The sequence below is a fragment of the Centruroides vittatus genome, unplaced genomic scaffold (assembly GCF_030686945.1).
Source record: "Centruroides vittatus isolate TY-2023 unplaced genomic scaffold, ASM3068694v2 contig_468, whole genome shotgun sequence".
Taxonomy (NCBI): Eukaryota; Metazoa; Arthropoda; class Arachnida; order Scorpiones; family Buthidae; genus Centruroides; species Centruroides vittatus.
Genome location: NW_027122262.1, coordinates 134811 through 158064, shown reverse-complemented (window position 1 = coordinate 158064; position 23254 = coordinate 134811). Strand labels below are relative to the sequence as shown.

The window sequence follows — 23254 nt, the reverse complement described above, 5'->3', positions numbered from 1 at the left end:
TCCCTTAACAAAATTTTAATTTTTCTTTAAATGATTATTAAATGTCGTATAAACTTGATATATTAATATACTGATAAAACAATACAAACAATAAAACGATAAAACAATAAAAACAATTAATAAGTGTAAAATGAAAAAAATAATTCTATTTCTTCAGATTTACTTAACTTCAAAAATAAGCTGGATCTTCCATTGTCATCCGTAAATATGAATTCGAACATAAAATCGAACATTAAGACGAAGAGTTCGAATAAAGCGAACATATGCGGATGCGCTCCCCATGTCAACATTGAATACGATGGAGCATTAAATATCGTTGAGAATTTTTAGAAGAGTCTAAAAATATGTTCGATTTTCCGCAGAAATGCAAACAAAAAAAAGAAAAAAATAGCATCTACAATAGTACAGTTAAAGCCGAGTTCTTCGGGGTAATCTTTAATTTTTTTCCACTCCCCCCGAGGAAATTTCCAAAAATTTTTTCTTAGTGTACATTTTCATGACGTACCCGTACCCTAACTGTGTACCAAATTTCAACTTTCAGCTCCTAACCGTTTGGGCTCTGCGCTTATTATTATTCCACCCATCTCGACTATAAGATTCATTAGAACTTCATGGAGTAAGTGAGCGAAAGAGTTTTACACTGAGAAGATTTGGACTGTAGTAAGTGTTGACAGAGACCAATTTTCAATCCCCATACATGTGGTTCCTAGTTCATTCCTTGCTTATCAGTTATCGTTGGGAGCAGACTTTCTGCAACAAGTCCATATCAGTTTAAAAGAAGGTTGTGTTGAGAAAATTATCAAAGCAAAAGATTTCGGACGTATACAATATTGATCATATCAATGATGCAAGATATAGACGAGATCTTCTACATCTAAAAAAAACTATAAAGCGGTTAGAGAACAAGAAACAGATCAAAATGAGCATTATCTTAAAAAAATCATGTTCCAGTTTGTTAACGTCCATGACGGCTATCTGCTAGTGAGAAGGATGAAGTTAATAAGGAGATAGAAGAATGGTTAAACGAAGCATCTGAACAACCCACAGATGATGAAGGAATCAGAAGGGATATACCTGAAACAGAGTACGAAAAGCAGTCACCAGAAAAATCGGCAGAAGCAATTCTTAAGCAAGAAAATATTCCTAAAAAGACGGATTCTGTTGTAAGTCTTCCTCTAGACCAGGAAACAGAACCAAGTAAAACTGAAGCTACAAAACAAAGTCAGGTAGAAAAAAACAAAGATAGTATCATAGCTAAGCTCAAAAATGCACAAAAGGAAGATTAATGGAGATAATTAATAAGATAGATATGGACAAGGCAAACGGTAATGAAGTAAACAGCGGGATTCTGTACAAGGAAATAGATGGAGAGTCATTAATAGTGGTTCCCTTACAAATGAAAGACGATATTATCAGAGAAGTGACAACCAAGGTTACTACGCCGTTAAGAAAACCGAAGCACTACTGAAAAGAGACTATTTTGATTCAACAATATGAAGAGTAAAATCGAGAAAGAAAAGTTTTGTCTTTTGAACAAGAAAGGAATGAAGTTAGAGTAATGAGAAGAGAGAACATAAAGAAACTGCAAGCAGAGAACAGGAAAACTTTTAAGAAAAAAAGAAACGCCCACCAAATTCTTAGTTCAACTAACGAAGTTTTCGACCGGTCAGATGAGGACAACGCAAACAATGTCAGCTGTCAGGATGGCCGAACGTCCTCCACGTTCGGCCATCGGCGTATGAGTAAAATTCCTAAACGGGTAATAAAATAAACGAGAGGTTGCGGAGGAGACATGACAGTTGATGACGATGCGAAAAGGACTAAAGACGTTACGGACGCGAGAACTTATCGTTATATCCATAATTTGAAGACAACCGGTTACGAACGCTGAAAGATTATTGTCATTTCTAGTCCTATGAATAAGACTAGAAATTATACTTTCTCAAATTCTTACATAAATACATAAAACTGTTTATTTTTGTCATTTCCAGCATTTGTTTAAAATTTTTATGCAATCACCACTTCCCTATCATCAAATGTCTCCTCACCCCACTGGCTTATACATGTGTTTTATTCTTTCTGCTATTTGGGTACTAAATGGGCATGTTTAAACTGATGCTGCGCTTGGAGTTTATCAGGTACAATAAAAATATGCAGCTTTAGCTGCAATCGAGCGTTTAACACTTCGCAGACCATTTGAACAATAGGAATAGTCGTAATTTTTTTTTTTTTTTTTTTCATTGGGTAATCATCATTTCCCCTTTCGGGGATCGGTATCACCCTTGTTCCGCTACTCGCACCACAAGGGAGACATTTTCTTTATTCGAACTTCAATTTAACACATAAAGCCATAATACATACATAAAAAGAGTTATTTACATATAAAACGTAGGCATCCTGCCTTTACAAAATTGCAACTCTTGTCGCCAGAGGGAGCAACTCGCTCCCTCATTCACGACAGTACTTTCCGCGTGAAGGTTCTCACCTCTTGGATCATGTCTTTGGTCCGGATTATCATGTATAAGTCCAAGTTAGTGGTATTAATGGTCTCTTTAGCAAGGAGCTGTAACTGTAGTCTTTCTCTCTCATACTTTGTACATTCTTGTATAACGTGCTCAAGGCTGTGGTCACCTTTACCGCATTCACAAGATATTTCTTGTTGCTTGCCGATCTTTCTCAAATATTCTTTTGTGTTACAGTGGTTTGATAATAGCTGTGTAATGGTATAATCCTTTGGAAGCCATCTTAATTCGTTTATTCTCTCTTCAATATTTGGGAGCAGCCAGAATGTATGCCGTCCCTTCTCGCTATAACTCCACTCCTCTTGCCATTCATCAATTGATTCCTGCCGTAGCAGTCTTTTAATATATGACATTGGGATTTTGTCATAGGAGACATCAGTAAGTAGAGTGGCTTCTTTGGCGAGAGCATCTGCTCTCTCATTCCCTTCAATTCCAATATGGGCTTTTACCCATCTCACTTTGATTTTAAGATCGTGTTCCTCTATGATACTCTTGACTTCCATGGCCATTATGTTTTTATCAGTGAATTGCCGCAGTGTATAGATTGCAGCTTGACTATCTGTGTTTATTATCACTGGGCCAGAAACACTGGTGGAGAGAATCCATTTTATGGATTGGAGAATGGCGAACGGTTCTGCTTGATACACAGAGCATCTATGGTCTAATCTATATTGAGCTTGATGAATTTTCTCTTTATCTTTTATTACAATGAACGATGCTCCCACTCTGTTCTCAACCTTAGACTCATCAGTGTAAATTTCTATTTCATCTCTATCCTCTTCTTCCGCAAGTTTAATAGCTTTGCGATTATAGAGTTTTGGTAACATGGCGGCCGTTGGCTGCCTCTCGTAATCCGTCTCATGATATATCTGGTCACTTATGCTTATTGGGTGTCCTCTTCTACACTTATAGCTTTTAGCTTTTTCCCGGAGAACTAAGTCTATTGGTGTTGTCCCGGCAATCACCATCAAAGCTTCCGTGGAGGTAGTGCGGAATGCTTTAGTCATTCTTAATAGTGCAACCCTCTGTGCACTCCTTAGCTTTCTTTTGATGGTTCCTTTTTCAGCGGCTTCATACCAAGCACCCGCTGCATAAGTTATCTTTGGTATAAATGCCCCTTTATAGATTGTTGCAATAGCTTCACTCTTTAGTCCCCACTTCACTTTGGCCACTCTTGCTAGAGCGTTAAATAGGCTTGTACAGATTGTCCGTACGTAAGTAGCATGTGGCAACCATGTTAAACGGTGATCCAACACCACTCCCAAGTATTTCATTTCTTTTTCCACTTTTATGTTGTGTCCTTCCATCTTTATTATTGGTGGTCTCTTATATAGGTCGGGAGTTCTTCCTCTTGTGAATATGATCGCTCTTGTCTTTTGGGGGTTAAAGTAGAGCTTGAGTTCTTTACCCCTCTTTGTTATTAGATTTAGAACTTTGTCTCCAGTGTTTTCTATTTCTCTTCTTGAGTTTGAGCCGTATATTATTATTGTATCATCAGCGTACGCTAACTCAGTAATGTCTTCTCCTTTGTTCGTTTTCAAGTAACTGTCGTACACTATATTCCAGAATAGAGGTCCCGAGTTAGACCCCTGAGGGCAGCCTCTGCTGAGTATCTTATGTATATTTGAGCCGTTAGCATTATAGATGACTTTTCTGTCGCTTAAGTAGTCTTTGACTACTTCGTAGATGTTCACGGGACAGCTTGCTTTTCTCAGCGTCTTTAGGATAAGGGGCCACCACGCATGGTCAAAGGCCCCTTGTATGTCCAAACTTATACTGCAACAATACTTATTCTTGTCTAATGTACTTTTTATAGCATCGATGGCCTTGCAGATGACGTCCTCCGTTGACCTATTCGGGAGGAATCCGTGCTGCTTTGGACTGAGGAAATTTACGTCCTCGAGATGTTGAGTTATCCTCTGGCTGATGAGGAAGTCCAAGACTTTTCCCATCTCTGGTAGCAGGCTAAGGAGCCTGTAACTTTTGACCAGGCTCTTTTCTGCTTGGTCGCTCTTTGGTATGATGACCAACTTGGCTATCTTCCAGATTTTAGGAAAGATTCCGAACTTGAGGCATAAGTTGTATATTTTGCTGAGGTAACTGGGGTTGATATTCCAAATTTTGTGCATTATTTCTGCCACCACATCATCATGTCCAGGTGCTTTGCCTGGTTTGAGCCGTTGTACGGCATTGTTAATCTCTTCTTCGGTAAACATCGGGTCCATCGACCCTGTGTATGCAGTGCATACTTCCTCTCTTATTTGTATATGCTCGGTCGTGTCGCTTGTGGGGTCATCCTCCGGGAAAAACCCCGTCATCAACGCTTGTACTGTTTTCTCATATCCCTCTGTATACTCTTCGTTTACTTTCAGGGCTGTAAGGTATTGCGGTAGCTTCAGCTTTCCCGCGCACGCCTTATAGATGTAATTCCATGGTTTGGTTGAACTGCTAGTGCAGAACTCTCTCCATGATTTTATTTTAACATCCTTTATCTTCTGCTTATAGGCCTGGCAATGGTCCATATATTCACTTCGCTTTCTATGTCTTTCTTGGTTGTTTCTTGTTCTCTGATACCTTCTACGGAGTTAATTGTTTACTCTCCGCATCTCGCCCAGTTCTTTAGTCCACCACGGGACTGCTCTCTTCTTGTTTAACTTTTTCGGAATAGTCTCATTGCATATGTCTATAACCCTGTTATGAAACTTAGTTATGCTGTCTTCTGCTTCTTTACTATTTGATATATTGTCCAGACTTAAGTTTTCTATCGTTTCTTCCAGTTTCATCTGGAAGAGCTTCCAGTCGGCCTTATTGATGGCATAATGTGCCGTTTGTTCCTCTTTCATCCAATTGCATTGTCCGATTTCCATAAAGATGTAATTATGGTCGCTTAGGCTGGTAATCGGAGCCACGACCCAACTTTGGATTAATCTTAAAGCTCTGGTGTTGCACATCGTGATATCAATCCAGCTCTGGCCCCTTGGGCCATCAAAAGTAGGCTGGGAGTTTGGATCATTCACTATGTGTAGTTCATTAGCGCTCGCAAAGTCGAGCAAAAGGTCAGCTCGCTCATCGTTGCCGGGATCGCCCCACATTTGTGAGTGGGCGTTAAGGTCTCCTCCGATTATTATACTCTTATGTTTAAAGTTTCTAATCAGTTCATCTAGCTCACTTAATAATGGACCAAGGTCCTCTGTTATCGGGCAGTATACGGTAACCATAACGATACTACTTCTTCCGTGTCCCACTTCAATACAGGTCATACTCTTGTTACTCCATTGTGCGTAGTATAGCACTGGGATTGATCTGTTGTTAACTATCATCAGAGTTTTTGGTGTCTCACTATTGTCAAACAGCGTCCGGTACGACGTTCTCAGGCAGCCCGGAGTGCCTCTACGACAGTAGGGCTCTTGAACAAGTGCGACATCTACCTTCTCCATTATCTTGCACAACGCTGTAGTTGCCCCTATTGATTTCTGCGTATTTACTTGTAAAACTTTGATCGTTTTAAACTGTTCTTGATTAGTTACAGCCATAGTCTATCTTAGAAATTATCATTCGTCTTACTTTTTGTATCAAGGGACACTTTTTGTCGCATGCATTGTGACCTGTTTCTTTAAGTTTCTCCCGCCTACAATTGCAGCATTCAGCACGGCCCTTATTCGGGCAGTCTTTGTACCTATGGTTTTGTCCACATTGGCTGCAGATTATATCCTTTTCCGTGCAGTTTTTAGCTATATGCCCGATTTTGCAACACTTATAACACTGGGTGACATTTATATATTCTTCCAAGCCACATCTAGACCAGCCTAGATTGATTTTCTTTTTGGGCAACAGTACTTGGCGGACCCTTGGGCTGACTTCAGCCACCCAATTGACTGTCCGTTTTTCTCGGCTACCATATTTAAATTTCAGTTCTACTTCACTTTTAAATTCATCAGTATTCAGATTGCAGTTTAGTATGTCATTCTGTTCATACAAACATTCCAGTACTTCTTCTTTCGGAGTGTCCCTGGCAACTCCATAGATAACTATTCGGGGTCTTCTCTTCGCTGGCTCTCTAGTCTTCAAACCAGTCTTTTCTTCTATTTCTTTTCTTAGCTTCTTCTTTTCTTCCTCAGAGCCGACTTCAATTGCCACGCCGCCGCGTCGCAGTTTTCTCATGGCATGAATTCCCACTCCGAGCTGTCGTGGGTCTACGTTCTTCTTTAAACGATCTTTAGTTCGCTCTGGATCTTCACCCTCTTGTTCGGGTTCTACTAGTATTATTTCTTTGGGCTTCTGCTTCGCTGTCTTCGCAACCGCTTGTGCATAACTTTGCACTGGTGCTGCTGTTGGCGTTGTAAGGATTTTGTCCAGTTTTTGGTTAATGTCATCCATTGCAATTCGCAGCGGATCTTCTTCGCTCCGCCTTACCAAATCTATGATCATCTCGATCTTCTCGCAGATGAACGCTGTGTGCTTTTGGGTCATCTTGCAAGCGCTGTTTTCCACCATATATTCCTTGATTTTATCGCGGATACTTTCCGCACGAATCACTCTCTCTGACTCGAGAGACACTTTCATCTCGAGGGACGACGTCTCGTCGTCCGTTTCTGAAGTTTTTGGCCTTTTGGCCATAGTCCTTAAAAGGACTCTTTTCAAACGTGTTGAACAAGCGCAGTTACTGATTAGTTTCGCCCACTAGGGGCTACTTGCGGGCAGGACCACTGGGAGGTTCAGTAACCGCTTCCCCTGAGGATTCGTTAAAGCGCAAAATGAAAGAGCGCAATCGAAAGGCACAATAAGCCTAAAATAGACGCACAGAACTCAGTAATAAACGCAAACGAAACAAGCTGGGGCACCCTGCCCGGAATAGCCGTAATATGAAACTTTCCTGTGGCCTAATCGATAAGGCATCGGTCTTCTAAATCGGCGATTACGGGTTCGAGTCCCGCCAGGAATGCGATTTTTGCGACTGGCACCAACTGAATTTTTACATCCGCTCGTGGCTCTTATTTCTCATTCCGAAACTAAAATGCCGACAGAATTTTAGTTACACTAAATGTTTGCGCACCAGACGTTTTCTATAATCTACGTATTGGTTTCGTTTAGAATATGCAATTCTTATAAAACACGTACAGACCGGGAAACTATGTAACGAGATCTCGAGTGTCATTTTCGAATCGGCTTGACATGCGCGGAACCAAACTTCCATATGTTCTTTCTTCCTAGTTGATCGTACATGCATACCTGAACACAGGTGTGTCAATAATACGCTATTTCGTTTGAAAAATTTAATATTCTCTTCAGGAATTTCCAAGCGACACATCTCGAGGCGCTGCTGTGAAACTTCCGCCCAGGTTGGCAAAGTCCAGTGACAAAATCACCTGACAAACTTCTCACACACCGTGAGAAAATGTTTGGGATTTAAAGGAAATCCGAATAGCCATCCAGTGGATCAAATATTCTCGCCAGATGATGTATTCCCTCATTTAAATTCATTGTTTCAAAGTATCCATTATTTTTATATGCCCTCTAATCTTACGTTTAAGCATATTTTAATCGTATCCGTCATTGGTTTCGGTCAGCTCATATTGGGATTAGCTAGTGCTGAGCAATTGGAATTGACTTATCCGAGACCGACAACCCATGAAAAATTCTTGGGCCAGCTATACTGCTGGACCGGAATCCGGATCCGATTAATTAATCAGTAGGATCATGCCGTAACTTATTCGGCCATCTGGCTTTTAGTATAAGGCATAAACGTGGGCATTTTTCAGCAGTAGATCAATAATTTAGATAACCGTGTATTTAACTTTTAGAACATTAACATCAGCAACTGTGTAAAAACATGTAGATCGACCATTGTATTCGTGCCTTTTTTATTTACTTGTAGAGTAGCGATTACAAATCGAAGGATAGGCGATAAATGTTTTAATATTTACTTGTTATTTGAAAAAACAACTTATTTCATGGCATGCTTATGAAAGATAAATTTTTTTTGGTCTAATTTTATTCATCTGTTATCGCGAGCCACCTTCGATTTCTCGTTCGATGTTTTTCAACTCGCTCGTGTCTACGTAGATTTGTCCTTGAAACATTACAAATAAATATATTATATTAGTTCGAAATATATCAAATAATAAGGTTGATAAAAGATATGCTTTTATTATATAATTTCGGTGTCTCTCTCGCCATCAAACTCTGGATCACAACAATGAAAAATCATGAAGATGAATGGTAAGGAAAGAAATGATGTCAATAATAATACACACTTTAGTATAATTTGTTTATTTCTTAGATTATTTGTTACTCGTTGATGTGAATTATTTAATCTTGCGATAGCTTCCTTTTCGATTTGATTGTTGTCTTTATCCTTACAGATATTATCGAGGTGTTCTCTGTTTATCTTAAATTCCGTCGACGTATTTGCTCTTCTTAATTTTTCAAGTACCAACGTTAAAAATTTCTTTCGAAAAATAATTTTCTTTCTTTTTACGAAGTTAGAATTATCGTTTAATTTATAATACGGACAAAACGAAGTTTTTTTACATTCGAGTAAACTTCTCTCGCATTTGACTTGATTTTCGTCAACTGTATTGACTTTATCTGACTTATGATACGGCAGAGTCCATTTTGATTTAGGTTTTGAGCAAATTTCGTTCTCGAACTCTTCAGAATTCTGATTACCTTCGCATAACTGCTTATATTCAACGATCTCTTTTTGTTTTTCAGAGAATTTCGATATTTTTTCGCTACATTTTTTCATGTTGTATATAACATTGTGGTTCTCCCAAGAATTGTCTGTAGATGAAGAGATTGTTAATAACCGGAAAATTATGTCGTTAAAAGTTCTACTTACCAGATTTATTAGATAAACGAAGTTGTAAAACGCCAAACTTCTTTTCTTCTGCAGGTTTCTGAAAATAAACATTTTGAACTGAACAAAAATGACTCAGATTTGATATCATTGCTTCGTTTATAATAATTACTAGCTTTTACCCGCGACTTCTCCCGCGCGGATTTTGCAAGCAAACACCATTTATATTCAGTATTTCAACAACCATAGTAATTGTTATGGAACACCTACCGCTGAGAATCAAACGAACTGTTTTCGATTTGATCAATTTTCTGAAACGTTTAAAATCGTTCTATAATCGAACCAATATGCAATAACAAATTCGAATTTAAAACGGTTCAAACATTTGGTTAAAAAATCGAAATATATAAAAATATTTATAACAATGTCTGAAATGTTATCAATTTAATACACCTAAGTACTCAATGAAGACTAAACGTAGTTGACAACAAAAAGTCGCATCTAAAATAGTACAGTAGAAGCCGTTCTTCCGGTTAAGCCTTAATGCTCTCCCCCTTCCCCCGCGGGGGAATTTCGAAAAATCCCTTCTTAGTATGCGTTTCCATGACGTACCCTAACTATGTACCAAATTTCACCTCTTTAGGTTCAGCGGTTTGTTCTGGGCGATGATGAATCAATCAGTCAGGACAAGTAATTTTATATATTTAGATAATCGAAATCTTGTCAGGAGTTGAAGAAAAACTCGACGATTACCTCTATTGTCATGGAAAAAGATTCCATTTTTCCAAGTTCGAGATTTTTATGGTGTAATAAAACATATTCCGCATCATTTGTGGTCCAATGAATATTTTTGGTTTCTGAATCTGCCCACATTTTACAAACGCTACCAAACATTTCCACGGAATTCGCTTGTCCTGATATTTGAAAATTAATTCTTCCGGAAGACCAAAATTTTAATTTTACGCTTCCAAAGATCTGAAAAAGAAAGAATCGGCAATGAAGTCGTGGAATAATAAAATTTAATCAAAAAGATGCAATTATACTAACCTCGTGTTGACCGACTTCTTCGTTCCAAACAAGTAAGCATACGTCTTTCTCAATCTCATTCATTTCATTAAATTATCCACTGCAAAACAATAAGTAAGGAAATCTTTAGAATATTTTTTTGAATTAAATTTTTTCAATTTTCGAAAACATGCAATTAGAATGTTAAATTCAAAATTCGTATTAGGTTAATTTAGAGTGAGAAATTTGATTTAACGTTGTATTTTAGTTTTTATGTCTTATTATTGATTTTTATGTAAAATTAGAAATAAATTTTGTAGTTAAAGTATTGTAGTACAAACATCTTTTTTCAAAAAAAAAATAATAATAATAGTAATAATAATAATAATAATAAACTGTAAACAACATAAGATGGCAACATTAATTCTAAAAACACGTGGGCAGGAGTATGAGGAAATTTAGGTGTATTAGTATATAGTACGTCATGTAAAGCAGGAAGAATTAGGTTATAAAAGCCGGAAATATATTATAATGTGATATATTAGTTACTTAATATGCCATACAGACGTAGACATCGCCATCACCGTAGCAATTATCGAAATCAATATAATCGTTATCAGTCGCACAGCGCTGATGAGAAATCGCTAGAAATTCCTGGATTTTACTTCGATCCGATAAAAAAGCGTTATTTTCATATTCCTACAAACCCCAGCAGTCAAGATCAGTTGAAATTAAAGTTAGACGAAGAGAAACCAGTTAAAGTTTTGAAAGTTGACGGTAATTACTTGAATCTGTTGAATCGTCGTCAATTAAGTTTGGATAGTTCGACTTCATTCGTTAATCGCCTTCTTCATTTAAAATTTTCAAGAATGAAAAGTTTTTACAATATAGAACTAAATGAAAGTGATACCGACTATCCTGTTTTTGAATGTAAATATTTAATAGGATGTCCGGAAAGTTCGACTTTCGTTGCAGCTTGTACACTTCAGAGAGGAGGCGGAGTACTTGTCCAAAGCTTTTCTCTAGAAAGCAAGAATGAGGATTGCAATGACATGCATGTGGAGTTTCAAAATACATGCGGTATAAACTTCTGCGAAAAAGTCACAGATTTATGCATTTTGGATGTGGCAGAGGATAAAAAGTATGTTCTTTTCACCTCGGTAGACGTGTCTCCGCATCCGCGGCATTGTTCTTCTGTAAGTGTAAGTTCTTTGACGCATTTGAATTCTTATCCTCAAATGTGTGGGGTTTACGAACATGAGCAACATCATGAAGAGAAATCTCTTCTTTGGAGTTGTGCTTGGAATAAACAGACACAAACTTTCGCAATTGGAGGTGAACATTTAATACGAGCAATAAATTTGAATGGAGGAGTTTGCAATATACCTTTTAAAGAAAATTGCTTTTCTTTAACATATAACTTGTTTGGTAATCAGTTATTTGTAGGTAGTAATATTGGTAATTTGAGTTGTTTTGACTTGAGAAGTGCTAAATTTATATCCAGTCAAAAGCTTGGAAAAGGTATTTCCTACATTAAACTCCTGAAAGATGAAAATTTTATTATAACAAGTGGATTTGAAGGAAAATTACTGCAGGTGAGTAAAATCTATATCAAATGTCATTGAATGATCATTTATGTTATTTATTCATATATATTTATTTATATTCAGTCAATTCTGTTTAATTGGGACATGTTGGGAATAATCCATTTTGGCCCAATTAAGCAGTTGCCTCAATTAAACGAACTAATAATAAATTCTAAAATAAAATGTAATATGTAAATAAATAAATAAGTAAAAACATAATAATCAAGTGCTGACCTATTTAAAGCTTTATTAAACCAAAATACAGAAATATTTATACTGTAAATTGTTAAATATATTCACACCTATAACATGTCCAGCATAACGTTAATTTCTATAAAAACGTTTTCGATCCCTTTAAGAAATCTTTTTCAGTTAATGTTTACAAAGAAACTAACAAAAATTCGAATTTAAAAAGAACGATTATTTCAAAAACAGGTTGTGCATGTAATGGTGAAAACGTAAATCTGTTCTTAATAACGTCACAACTAACGTAAAATTTAAACATCCAAAATAATCCTAGCCACATATATAAATTACCCAAAGGTAAAAACAATATCAGGCAGGAATGAAGTGAAGTGGCTTCTGCAGAGACGTAAAATTACGTCATATCCGTTTTATAGAAAGACTTCCAGGCCGTTGATAAACTGTCAGAGTCTCTATGATTAATGCAGTGTTTGTTGAGATGCGCCTTGTGTATCTCCATTTTTTCTGTGTGTTTCACCGCTTGTGCTGATCTGGTAGGTTTAATAATCTCCGCCTTGTCCCAATAAACCGTAACATCCTGCTCCTTGGCGAATGCAGCAAGTACCGTACTATCGATGTTTTTATTGACTGTGTATTTAGAGAAATGCAGTGTGCCTACGTCTGTAATCTTACGGTTTACAGACTTTTCAGAAATGATAAGGAAAGATATAGATACAATACCCTTACAGGAGTTTACTCGATTCCATTGAAAGATAATAGATTCAACTCCGACTTAGTTTATGTAGGGGCTACCATGAGGAATTTGAAAAAAAGGATCGAGGAACATAAATACACAGTCAATAAAAACATTGATAGTACAGTACTTGCTGCATTCACCAAGGAGCAGGATGTTACGGTTTATTGGGACAAGGCGGAGATTATTAAACCTACCAGATCAGCACAAGCGGTGAAACACACAGAAAAAATGGAGATACACAAGGCGCATCTCAACAAACACTGCATTAATCATAGAGACTCTGACAGTTTATCAACGGCCTGGAAGTCTTTCTATAAAACGGATATGACGTAATTTTACGTCTCTGCAGAAGCCGCTTCACTTCATTCCTGTCTGATATTGTTTTTACCTTTGGGTAATTTATATACGTGGGCTAGGATTATTTTGGATGTTTAAATTTTACGTTAGTTGTGACGTTATTAAGAATGGATTTACGTTTTCACCATTAGATGCACAACCTGTTTTTGAAATAATCGTTCTTTTTAAATTTGAATTTTGTTGTTCGTTTCTTTGTAAACATTAACTGATGAAGATTTCTTAAAGAGATCGAAAACGTTTTTATAGAAATTAACGTTATGCTGGACACGTTAAAGGTGTGAATATATTTAATTCTGATACTTAGTTCCAGTAAGCATTTCTTATTATACTGTAAGTTGTGCAGAAAAAATAAAACATATTGTACATGACAAATTTTACAATTTCAAATTTTAATTCTGCAAAAATGCATCAAGTGTAATCTGTCTTTTGCTTCTGAAATTTTGCGGTTCTACAAAATCAGCACAGATGTAGGGCTTCCTTCATTACGTTCCTGCATAAAATAATACTGTAACCTGACTATAAATTTTTTTGCCTCAATTTGTCACAAGCACAGGTCATCATCCTCATCATCGTTTTCTTTGTCAAATTTTTGATGTTTGGATTTAATGATTTCAACAATTGCATTCTCGAAGTTTTTATTTTAATCGTTACATCGTAAATTGTCATCTATTGTTGAAAAGTCTTCATTATTCTTGATAAGAACTTGCCTTCATTTTCTTCACTGCTCGAAATTTCAGGAACATTCAAAGGTTTTAAACCGCAAACTGCAAAGCAGTTTTGTATTGTGCTGCTTTTTATAGCTTGCCAACTGTCAGCAACAAACTGTATTGCATGCAAAATGGAAATTTTTCCACTGATCTCTCTGGCTGTTGATGAACTTGTTAATAGGTTTTCATCAATGGATTCTAGTATGTAATTAACCAATTTTCCTTGATATGTCTTAAATTTTTTATTATTGCTATGTCCATTGATTGCACCAAAAATGTTGTATTAGGAGGAATAAATTTCAACCTTGTATTTTTTAGATTATCTAAATGAGGGTGTGCAGCACAATTATTGAGAAGCAACAAAATTTTCCTTTGCTTACATTGTAACTCTATGTCCCAACTTGTAAGCCAATTCCAAAAAATTTCAGAAGTCATCCATGCATTACTATTGGCATAGTACTCTACTGGTAAACTCTTTTTTTTATTAACCCCTTAAGGCATTGGGACTTAGCACTTTTTTCTACAATTAGTAGCTTTTGTTTGTCAGTACCTGACATATTTGCATAGCATAACACAGTAACATTGCCCTTTTATACCCTGACAGTGCAGTGTGCTTATAACATAAGGATCTATCTGGCTTAGCACGATAATAGAAGCCAGTTTCATTAGTATTGTAAATATCTGAACAGAAATTCTCTAAGAAAGTAGGAATTTTAGTTTTTTCCCATTGTTCAGCACTTATATTATCCACATTGCCCTTTTTGCTGTGCACTTTTTTATATCTAATACAGGTAACGTATTCTGTTAATGTAACCTGAGGTATACACCTCAGGTTACGTTGTTTCAAGTTAAGTTGTTCTCTATTATACATAGTTAGTCAAAAAAAATATATGGAAAAATAAAAATCAAGTTTAAGTCATTTTAATATTGAAGTGAACTCACTCAGCAATATGTAAATCAGAAAAAACCAAACACCTTTAGTCAAATGGGGCGAAGCAGGCATTATTAAACCTGTACATTCACCGACTTTAGCGTTTAGCGCCGAGAAAATTGAAATATTTAAGAGCAGATTGCATAATACCTGCATTAATGCCAGGGATGCTGAAGGGTTGCCTGCAGCCTGGAAGTATTTAATTAAAAGATTTGAGAGCTCTTAATTTAATGCCTTGATTTTGTTATCATTGCATATCTTGCATTTATTAAAATTTCATACAATTTATTAATAAATGCATATCTTGCATTTATTAGAATTTCATGTAATTTATTATTATGTAATGGCTTATTATTTATTTAACCTATACATATTTTTTATATTTCTTTGTTATTTATTATTTCTTTTTTACGTTATTATATGTATATTTCATCCGTTATTTTATTTGTATTTAAATTTTTGTTCCATTTTGTTTGCATTCAAATATGTTTAGCCTGATGATGGCCAACAGGTTTGGCTGAAAACGTTTGCTACATTATTTATTAAAATTTTTTCTCAGCAACTTAAGGTGTTTGGTTTTTTCTGATTTAAGTCATTTTAGTCAACTTTATGTCTGTCCGTCACAAATATTGAAGTCATAATATCACTAGAAAAGCATTAAAAGTACATAAAGACATGTTACTGTACAACAAAGAAGAATAAAATTATATAAAATTATATTAAAATACTCAGAATCAGAATATCAGAGTCAGCTGTTGATAACAGCGATCCACATCCATCTATGTCCACAATGGAAGTAAACAAATTGAATGTAAATATTGGTAAATTTAACATAAATTAGTTTTTTCTACTATTGCAAAATAATTTTAATAACTATTTGTTATTTAACCTCACAAAATCATTTCATTTTATAATGTCTTAGAGCAAACCACATTCACAAATATAGTCTGCGATGTACTGTAAACATCGCCAAATTGTAAACATGTACATTTACAAGTATGTACGTACATGTATTCATAAATTTAGATTACTTTTTTCCATACTATATTAAAAACTAAAATTTATTTGTTTATAAGCTTAAAATAGATTCTTATTAACCATATATTATTAAAAATGCATTTGTAAATAGAATACAGAACTGGGAATTGTTATTTGTGTTTAGCCTAGTGACAAGTAAATTCGACTTAAGTTGCCTCTCCTGGAACCAATTACCGACGCAAGGTGAGGTATACCTGTATTGTGTCTTGCTTTCCATCAAGACAACCAACTGTCTGTTGCTTTAAAATCATTGTGGTTCAGACTTTTAGCAATTTCCTCTATCTTTGCTTTCAACACTGGGCAACTGATATTCACATCTCTCCCGTTAACTATAGAAAACTATTGATCTAATGCTTCTTTTGAATTCTGGATTCTTTCCACTTTCGTTTGGATGATCTTGGAATTTCTTTTCTGTAATGCCTACTTCTCAAGCAGTTGATTTTCTTGTACGGGATGCATAATGGTAGATTTTGGTACATAGTTAATTCAGCAAGTCTATGATGGCTTGTATTCAATAGCTGTTTTTTTAATTTTATCCAGCAAAACAATTTTACTTGAAAGTGTAAAATCATTTCTTGGCATCTTGGCAGATTTAAAAATTCTAAATGAATTGACACTGCAACACGTTCCAAGGGTGTTGCAGTGTCAATTTTATTTACAACTAGCTGACCCGGCCACGTGTTGTTGTGGCTCAAAATGTATCTATTATAAATGTATAACACTTCCCCCATGGGGGAATTTCAAAAAATCTCTTCTTCGTGTACATTCTCTTGACGTACCCTATTAAAACGCAATCAAAAACACATCTAAAATAGTATAATAAAAGCTGAGTTCTTCACAGTAAGTCTTAATCCTGTCCCTCTCCCCTGCAAGGAAATATCGAAAAATCCCTTTTTAGTGTATATTCTGTTGATGTAACCTATTAAAACGCAAAAAAACCGCATCTAAAATAGTATAATGGAAGCCAAGTTTTTCACGGTAAGCCTTAATCCTGTCCATCTCCCCCCCCAGTGGGGGATTTCGACATGTATATTATAGTGTGTACAGGCACAATGAAGTGACGTTTATTTTTTCAATGTATATTATATAAAAACACGTGCGTATTCGAATGCAACGTTGTGTCAAAATTTCAAAGGAATCGGTAGGAACAAACGAACATTATATTTTATTTATATAGATAGATAGAAAATGATCTGCTTTAGTCCATTCTCACAGAAAAGCAAACTTAGGTCGTCAGAGTTAGCACCATCTGTTGGACATAAAAGCCTTAATCCATATATAAAGATATTTTTGGAAAGGAGGAAATGGTGGTCTTCACATATGCCACAAACCTTTATGGGAGTGTATTAAACAACTTCCCGAAGTTTCATGGCAATTGGATAAGTGGTGTAGTAATGCATGAAGGACAAACAGACAGACAGACATACAGACATACAGTCATACAGTACATTTGTTTTTATATATATATAGATTTCCTGTCTACCTGTCTTCCAACTTGGTTGAGAGACCTTGAAAAATTCTGAGGGTCCTCGTCCCTTCACTTTTAAGGGGATCATCTGGCCCAATGACAGTCCAATCCAAAGCAGGGTTAGTAGCTAGCATTGAGGTCTGCCTCAAATGGGATCCTGGTGCAATACATCCTGCTACGCTGATTCCCAACGGAAAAATTGAACCACCCATGCTGAAGACAAAATTGCTTTGTCTCTGCCAACTGTTAGGCCTATACAACATTAGTGTTGACATATTTTCAAAAAATTTCCTAAAATATATCAAAAATTGTTAAATTCCTTTTTTGCTACTTTCCCAAATAAGTGAAAAGTTGTCCCAATTAGTCATTTAAATTATGTATTAGTTTTTTACTTTGGTTTCTGTTCTTTGAGATTTGACCCAAAAAAGCAGCTGCCCCAATTAAATGGAATCGTCTGTATATAAATTATTTTTAGGTAGCTTCCGCTTATTTCTTTAAAATGCAAAATATGGTATTAATTTTACTAATAATTATATCTTTTCTTATTACTATGATTATGAAGAGAATGAAAGTAAATTAAACAGTTGCGAAATATATAAAATGTGTTTGTTTTTAAAATAATAAAAATTCATTATTAACTTTGTATTATAGTTTTTCTTTATATATTTTAAAAGATTGATGTTTTGAGAACTTTAATAACTTCCTGTCAAATGTTTTTGATATGAATATTCATTTCGGAGATTTCACAAGAAAATTTAACTGATTTAAAAATTCCTTGTTGATATTTGCCAATAACAACTGATTTTGTTGCAACACTAAGTTGGACATTGCTACTATATATCACTTTCAGCTTATCTTTGAAAAAAAGATAAGCCAAAAGTATTATAATAGTCCAAACTTACAGGCTGAATATCTAACAAAAAGTGATATTTAGACCAAAACTTTCAGCTTATCATTTTTCAAAGATAAGCTGAAAGTTTTCAAAGATAAGCGTCAGCTTATCTTTGGAAAAAGAATATTGACCATTATAAGAATTGCATCAGATCAAACATTATAATGGTGGATTGTAAGTTACAACAAGGTGGAAACAAATAAATAACATCTTATGATCTTACATGAAAAACAAAAACATGGTATATAGTTATAATGAAAAAAAACACGTAGATGAGGATTAGGGATGCCATATTTTGAGTTGACCTTATTAAACTTTCAATTAAAATAGCTGCAGTATTTTTTTAAAAATTTCAACAAACTAAGTTATCTTCCTTTCCATCATGTTTAATCACCAGGAACAAACAGGTTTTTTTCGTGGAGACCTTTTATATAACATTTTAACTGTTTTACATAATTTTGCAGTAGTGTAGCCTTTACTAAAAGTTGTCTCTGTGAAAAAGATTGTTTTTCTTCCTGGTGATTGGACATGATGGAAAGGAAAATGACTTAGTTTCTTCAAATTTTTTTTGTTTGTTAAAGTTTGATAGTAATTAGTAACCAGTGATATGGAATTTTGATATGTATAAAACAGGACAATCTTATGTCTAAAGTTAAAGCATCCTGAGCATTAATTATATTAAGATTAATATTATCTGGCCATCTCTTAAGAATTAACAGATGTTTTCCAGTCAACTAGGATATCTTCATAGGCATGGAATGTGGCTAATTTGTAGGTTGTACTCCTGAGTGTGTCAATGTCTATATGAATCTGCACTGTCACATTTGCTATACACTTTGGTACAAAAGTAGTTACTAATATGAATATGTTGACATCTAGGAAATTGACTGCTCTTTGGTTAATTTGATTTACTGTAATTTAAGGTGTATTTATACTGAGTTGTTGATGATGTTTATAAAATTATTCACAAAGTCAGTCGTTTCATATGATTAGAATATCATCGACTTAGCAGCAGAAAAGATTGACTTTATCTGAATATTTGGCAAATATAGTTCCCTATATTGAAGGTACTGTACAACTAATTTTGCAATGTCACTGGAGACTGGAGAACCAAGGAGACATCTATTTATTATATATAGTATCAACCATTTTGTAGGAAGTATGAATTGTACAACATTGTCAAGATAATCTGTCACTATTTTGTAGGTTTTTAAGCTTACACCTGTTTTGGCCACAAATTAAATTTCTGTTGAGTACTATTATGGCTTCTGTTTTAATGGATGGGAGAAGATTTTCATTGTTGAGGATGGTAAGCATGTTTGTATCCTCCTAGGAGATTTTTGATAGTGCTTTAACAGCCTGAAGTGAGCTGTTGACAGCATAGACAGATTTGAAGTTAAAGAACATGGCAGACAATGAATGCCCCATGTATTGGTTGGTCTGAAGGATTTTTCTAACATGGTTTATACTGTATCTGGTTTATGGTCAAAAGTCTTGGTGAAGTTGTGATATTTTTTGGAGGATAGAACTTCAAAAATGTTGAAGTTTTTTAAGCTTGGTGAAAATATTGATGTTTAGTTCAAGGGATGTTGTGGGTCATAATCTAACTTAGTTGAATTGGTGTTCAGATCATCTTTCATTTTTGCATGGTTGGTTATATCTGTAGAAAATTGGTATGCTACTCTTCTTGTTTCATCATAAATGAGTCCTGTGACATAAGGACTGTTTATTTTGTAAATCTGTTTTCAGAAAAAATTCAGAAATCACATAATTTACATGTAATTAAGCATTAAATTTATTCATAAACAATTCACACTTAGTATTTTGAAATAACCATATGCTTTGATCAATTAAAAATTCATCAGTAAATGATCATTGCATAACAATTGATTTTCATATGAAAATGGTATAGGTCCATTTTCTTCATTTGATGGGCTGTTCATAAATTACATCTGCATTTTTTTGAAATTTTTACTTCCCCTCTTGTTCCAGTTTGCCCAAATTTCTGTAACCCCTTTCTCTTTTCAGATGTCCAAGATAACTTGACTGTTAAAACTCTCATCACTTTATAATGATAGATACCATAAATAGAAACAAAACACACAAGAAATTTTGAAATAAATATAATAAAATGTGTAAACTGTATAAAATTTAATGAAAAACAGTTGCCAACTAACATTCAACTCCTCCCTCCCTCTCTTTCAGTGTGAACATCATTTATGGACAGTCTCTTATAAGAGAGGAATAAAAACTATCAATTTTGCCAACAAAAGCACAATTTGATGAAATGGAAATAGATGGAATGAAAGGATAGATTGGGCCCATCTGTCACTGCTTGTCCAAAGCCATGATAGTTAAAAAGGCTTTCTGAATGCTCACAGGATCGAAAGAGTTAAAAAAAAATACTTATTAATGTTTTTGAATTACTTAGATCATATGTTTTGATCACAGCTCTGAAATTATCTTTCAGAAGTGCTTGAATGCAGTATTACATTTGGAGTCAAGAATGATTACAGTATTTTAACATTAGCAATGTAAATATAGAAACTATAGGAAATATTTGCAAATATATAAAAAATTCAAAAACTATAAACCATTAAAATTCCAGTTCTGTGCATAAAATTTTTTAATATCCAGATCCATAGATTTAATGCATTATTTCATCACCTTTTGCCTGAAATCAAATACAGATTTCTGTATAATAATCTGTTTATAAGAGATCTGTGTAAGAAGAGTAATTCTCTGTTTCATTTTCCTTTCAATGTTATGTTGTGTAATATTTTTTTGAAACATCTATTTTCTTTTTTATCTGTTCTCATGAATTTCACTAGCTGTTTAAGGAATCTCATATAAGTTGCCTTAGAGTCTTCGAAGAATGTTTTTAAACTATATGCTCTTCAAAGACTGCGTAGATTTGCACTATAGACTCTAGTATACCTTTTTAAACACAGCCGTTTATTGCTAATATTCTAACGTTTTCGGTTATTTTTAATAACCTTTCTCAAGAACAGTTACATTCGAATGCGGTCGTAAAAATTTGAACACATCGCCAATCGAAAACGAGCTTTTGAAATGGTTCTATTCTCGATCTCCTAACGGGAGGTTTACAAACCAAAAAAATTATAAAAATATATCCTTAACTGATTCCTCAGCTTGTCCGTTGTTATACGTATTATATTAGTATAACACCCATAAGCAATTTCCTTGCCTGTTATAATGAATATCGCGTTCGTATATAAATCTGCTGTTGCCGGTTTTCTTATCTGGCGCTACCTTTCCTGCGCTACACCACGCTGTTTCTCCATGCCGATGAGATCTTGCTGGCTTCCCTAAAGTTAATAGCCTGTCCTTTGTAGCTGGTTTTGAAGATATTCCATGCTTCCGCATACTTTAGATGTTTTTTGTTGTAAACTTTTTGTATGAGCTTTGCTTTATCCCAATCTGCCTTTACTTCTTGTTGGTCTGCCAGAATATACGTTGCCAGGGCGGTGTTAGGCTGTTCGAGTCTTATGTCTCTTTGGTGCTCGGTAAGTCTTTCTTTAAGGGATCTTCCTGTTGCTCCCACATAGTATAATTCGTTTTGTCGTCTGTTATCTATTACCGGGATTTTGTACACCCCTGGAATGAGGTGTAGGTTCGGTACGTCTTTGTCGGCTCTTAGCAGTTGATATATTGTCGGGTTCCTTTTATACACTATTTTTTTGTTAGTGACCGCTCCTATTCTTTTGTATACATTATTTAGTTGTGCTCTGTATTCCATGATTGTACACTCGTCTGCTTTTCTTCTATTTGGCTCTTTGTTGTTAGGCGGTTTGAGGTTGGAGAAAGCCTTGCTGTTCACCCCGAATGACTTAGCTAACATGTTAATATATTTCAACTCTTCGTTTCTATCTTGCAGCTTGCTGCAGTGCGTGTACGCCCTTGTCACTAGTTCTTGAGAAAGGTTATTAAAAATAACCGAAAACGTTAGAATATTAGCAATAAACGGCTGTGTTTAAAAAGGTATACTAGAGAATGTTTTTAAATTTGGAATTACAAGTTTTATTGATAATATTAAGATTTTGTATGAATTCCAGAAAAGTAAATTAAAATTGTTTAAAGTGTGTTTGTGATTTATTCCAGTATTGAGAAGGTAACTCTAATTTTTAAAAATTTAGATTCTTGCTTTATTAATACTGTAATATATAAACTTATTGTGTTATTAGGTTAAGTGCATTCAGATATCTAAATAGAAGACATTAAATAAAATCTTTAAAAAAGACATATATTCTAATAAATGCTATTTTTTAATATAGGTTGATTTAAGAACTTGGAAACCTGTTCTAGAATATCCAGAACATGTGAATGATTATTTGAAATTACCATTCAGTATTGACGAAGAAGCTAACGTCTTGTGTTCGGTGGGCCAGGACAGAAATACAAGATTGTGGTCTCTAAACGAAGGAAAATTATTGCATTCGATAAGACCAGATTACCCGGTTTTGTCGGTCAGCGATCAACCTATGGCATGGTATTCCGCTTCTTGGCAGTTATCACCCCAAAAAACAGAATCTTGTCTTGTAATGACAACACAGAATGCTATTCTGTTGTATAAATAGATTGATTACACTATGTTAAATTGTCTTTAATTAATATTGAATATGATAAACTTGTTAAGAATAAATTATACATAAATATAATATGAAGTTACCTTTCTACATTAATATTTTTTTATAAACAAGAGTTTTAAATATAAATTTAAAAAGTGCTTATTTTAAAGATAAAAATACAGTATAATGAAATATTTTGTTATGTACCATAAAATAAATATGATGCAAATTAAATACTTTATTATTATATAAATATTTTTCAATTTGTTTTTTTTAAAAGAAAATATACATTTTGTGTGTACTGTACAATAGTTTAACATGTATAAGGTTTTTATATAAATTTTAATATGGAAAATAGAGATTTAATTCTAAAGAGCTTGCTATTCAATTATTAATTTTTGCCATTTATAAATTAAATAA

At 34.6% G+C, this 23254-nt stretch overlaps 2 protein-coding genes across 2 annotated transcripts; one reads left to right on the top strand and one right to left on the bottom strand.

Annotated features, from left to right (window-relative positions):
* Positions 1 to 8545: 8545 nt before the first annotated feature.
* On the bottom strand, positions 8546 to 10535 carry LOC136977697 (uncharacterized). The gene is made up of 4 exons (XM_067273240.1): positions 10369 to 10535; positions 10075 to 10296; positions 9364 to 9421; positions 8546 to 9305 (listed from the first exon to the last, which is right to left on the bottom strand). Exons 1-4 carry the CDS (start codon positions 10429 to 10431, stop codon positions 8671 to 8673), a joined length of 978 nt encoding a protein of 325 aa, XP_067129341.1. The 5' UTR covers positions 10432 to 10535; the 3' UTR covers positions 8546 to 8670.
* Positions 10536 to 10766: 231 nt separating this feature from the next.
* LOC136977696 (DDB1- and CUL4-associated factor 4-like) lies at positions 10767 to 22955 on the top strand. The gene is made up of 2 exons (XM_067273239.1): positions 10767 to 11921; positions 22541 to 22955. The coding sequence occupies exons 1-2, from the start codon at positions 10881 to 10883 to the stop codon at positions 22841 to 22843; spliced, it is 1344 nt and encodes a 447-aa protein (XP_067129340.1). The 5' UTR covers positions 10767 to 10880; the 3' UTR covers positions 22844 to 22955.
* The last annotated feature ends 299 nt before the right edge of the window (positions 22956 to 23254 follow it).

Bases quoted from the DNA above. Each gene is read 5' to 3' on its own strand.
- LOC136977697 (XM_067273240.1), bottom strand. From the start codon at position 10,431: ATGAATGAGATTGAGAAAGACGTATGCTTACTTGTTTGGAACGAAGAA. The intron at 9,422-10,074 runs GTAATCGTCGAG...GTTTATTTTCAG, and splicing joins CTTTTTCCATGACAATAGAG to AAACCTGCAGAAGAAAAGAA. The intron at 9,306-9,363 runs GTAAGTAGAACT...CTTCATCTACAG, and splicing joins TCGTTTATCTAATAAATCTG to ACAATTCTTGGGAGAACCAC.
- LOC136977696 (XM_067273239.1), top strand. From the start codon at position 10,881: ATGCCATACAGACGTAGACATCGCCATCACCGTAGCAATTATCGAAAT. The intron at 11,922-22,540 runs GTGAGTAAAATC...TTTTTAATATAG, and splicing joins TTGAAGGAAAATTACTGCAG to GTTGATTTAAGAACTTGGAA.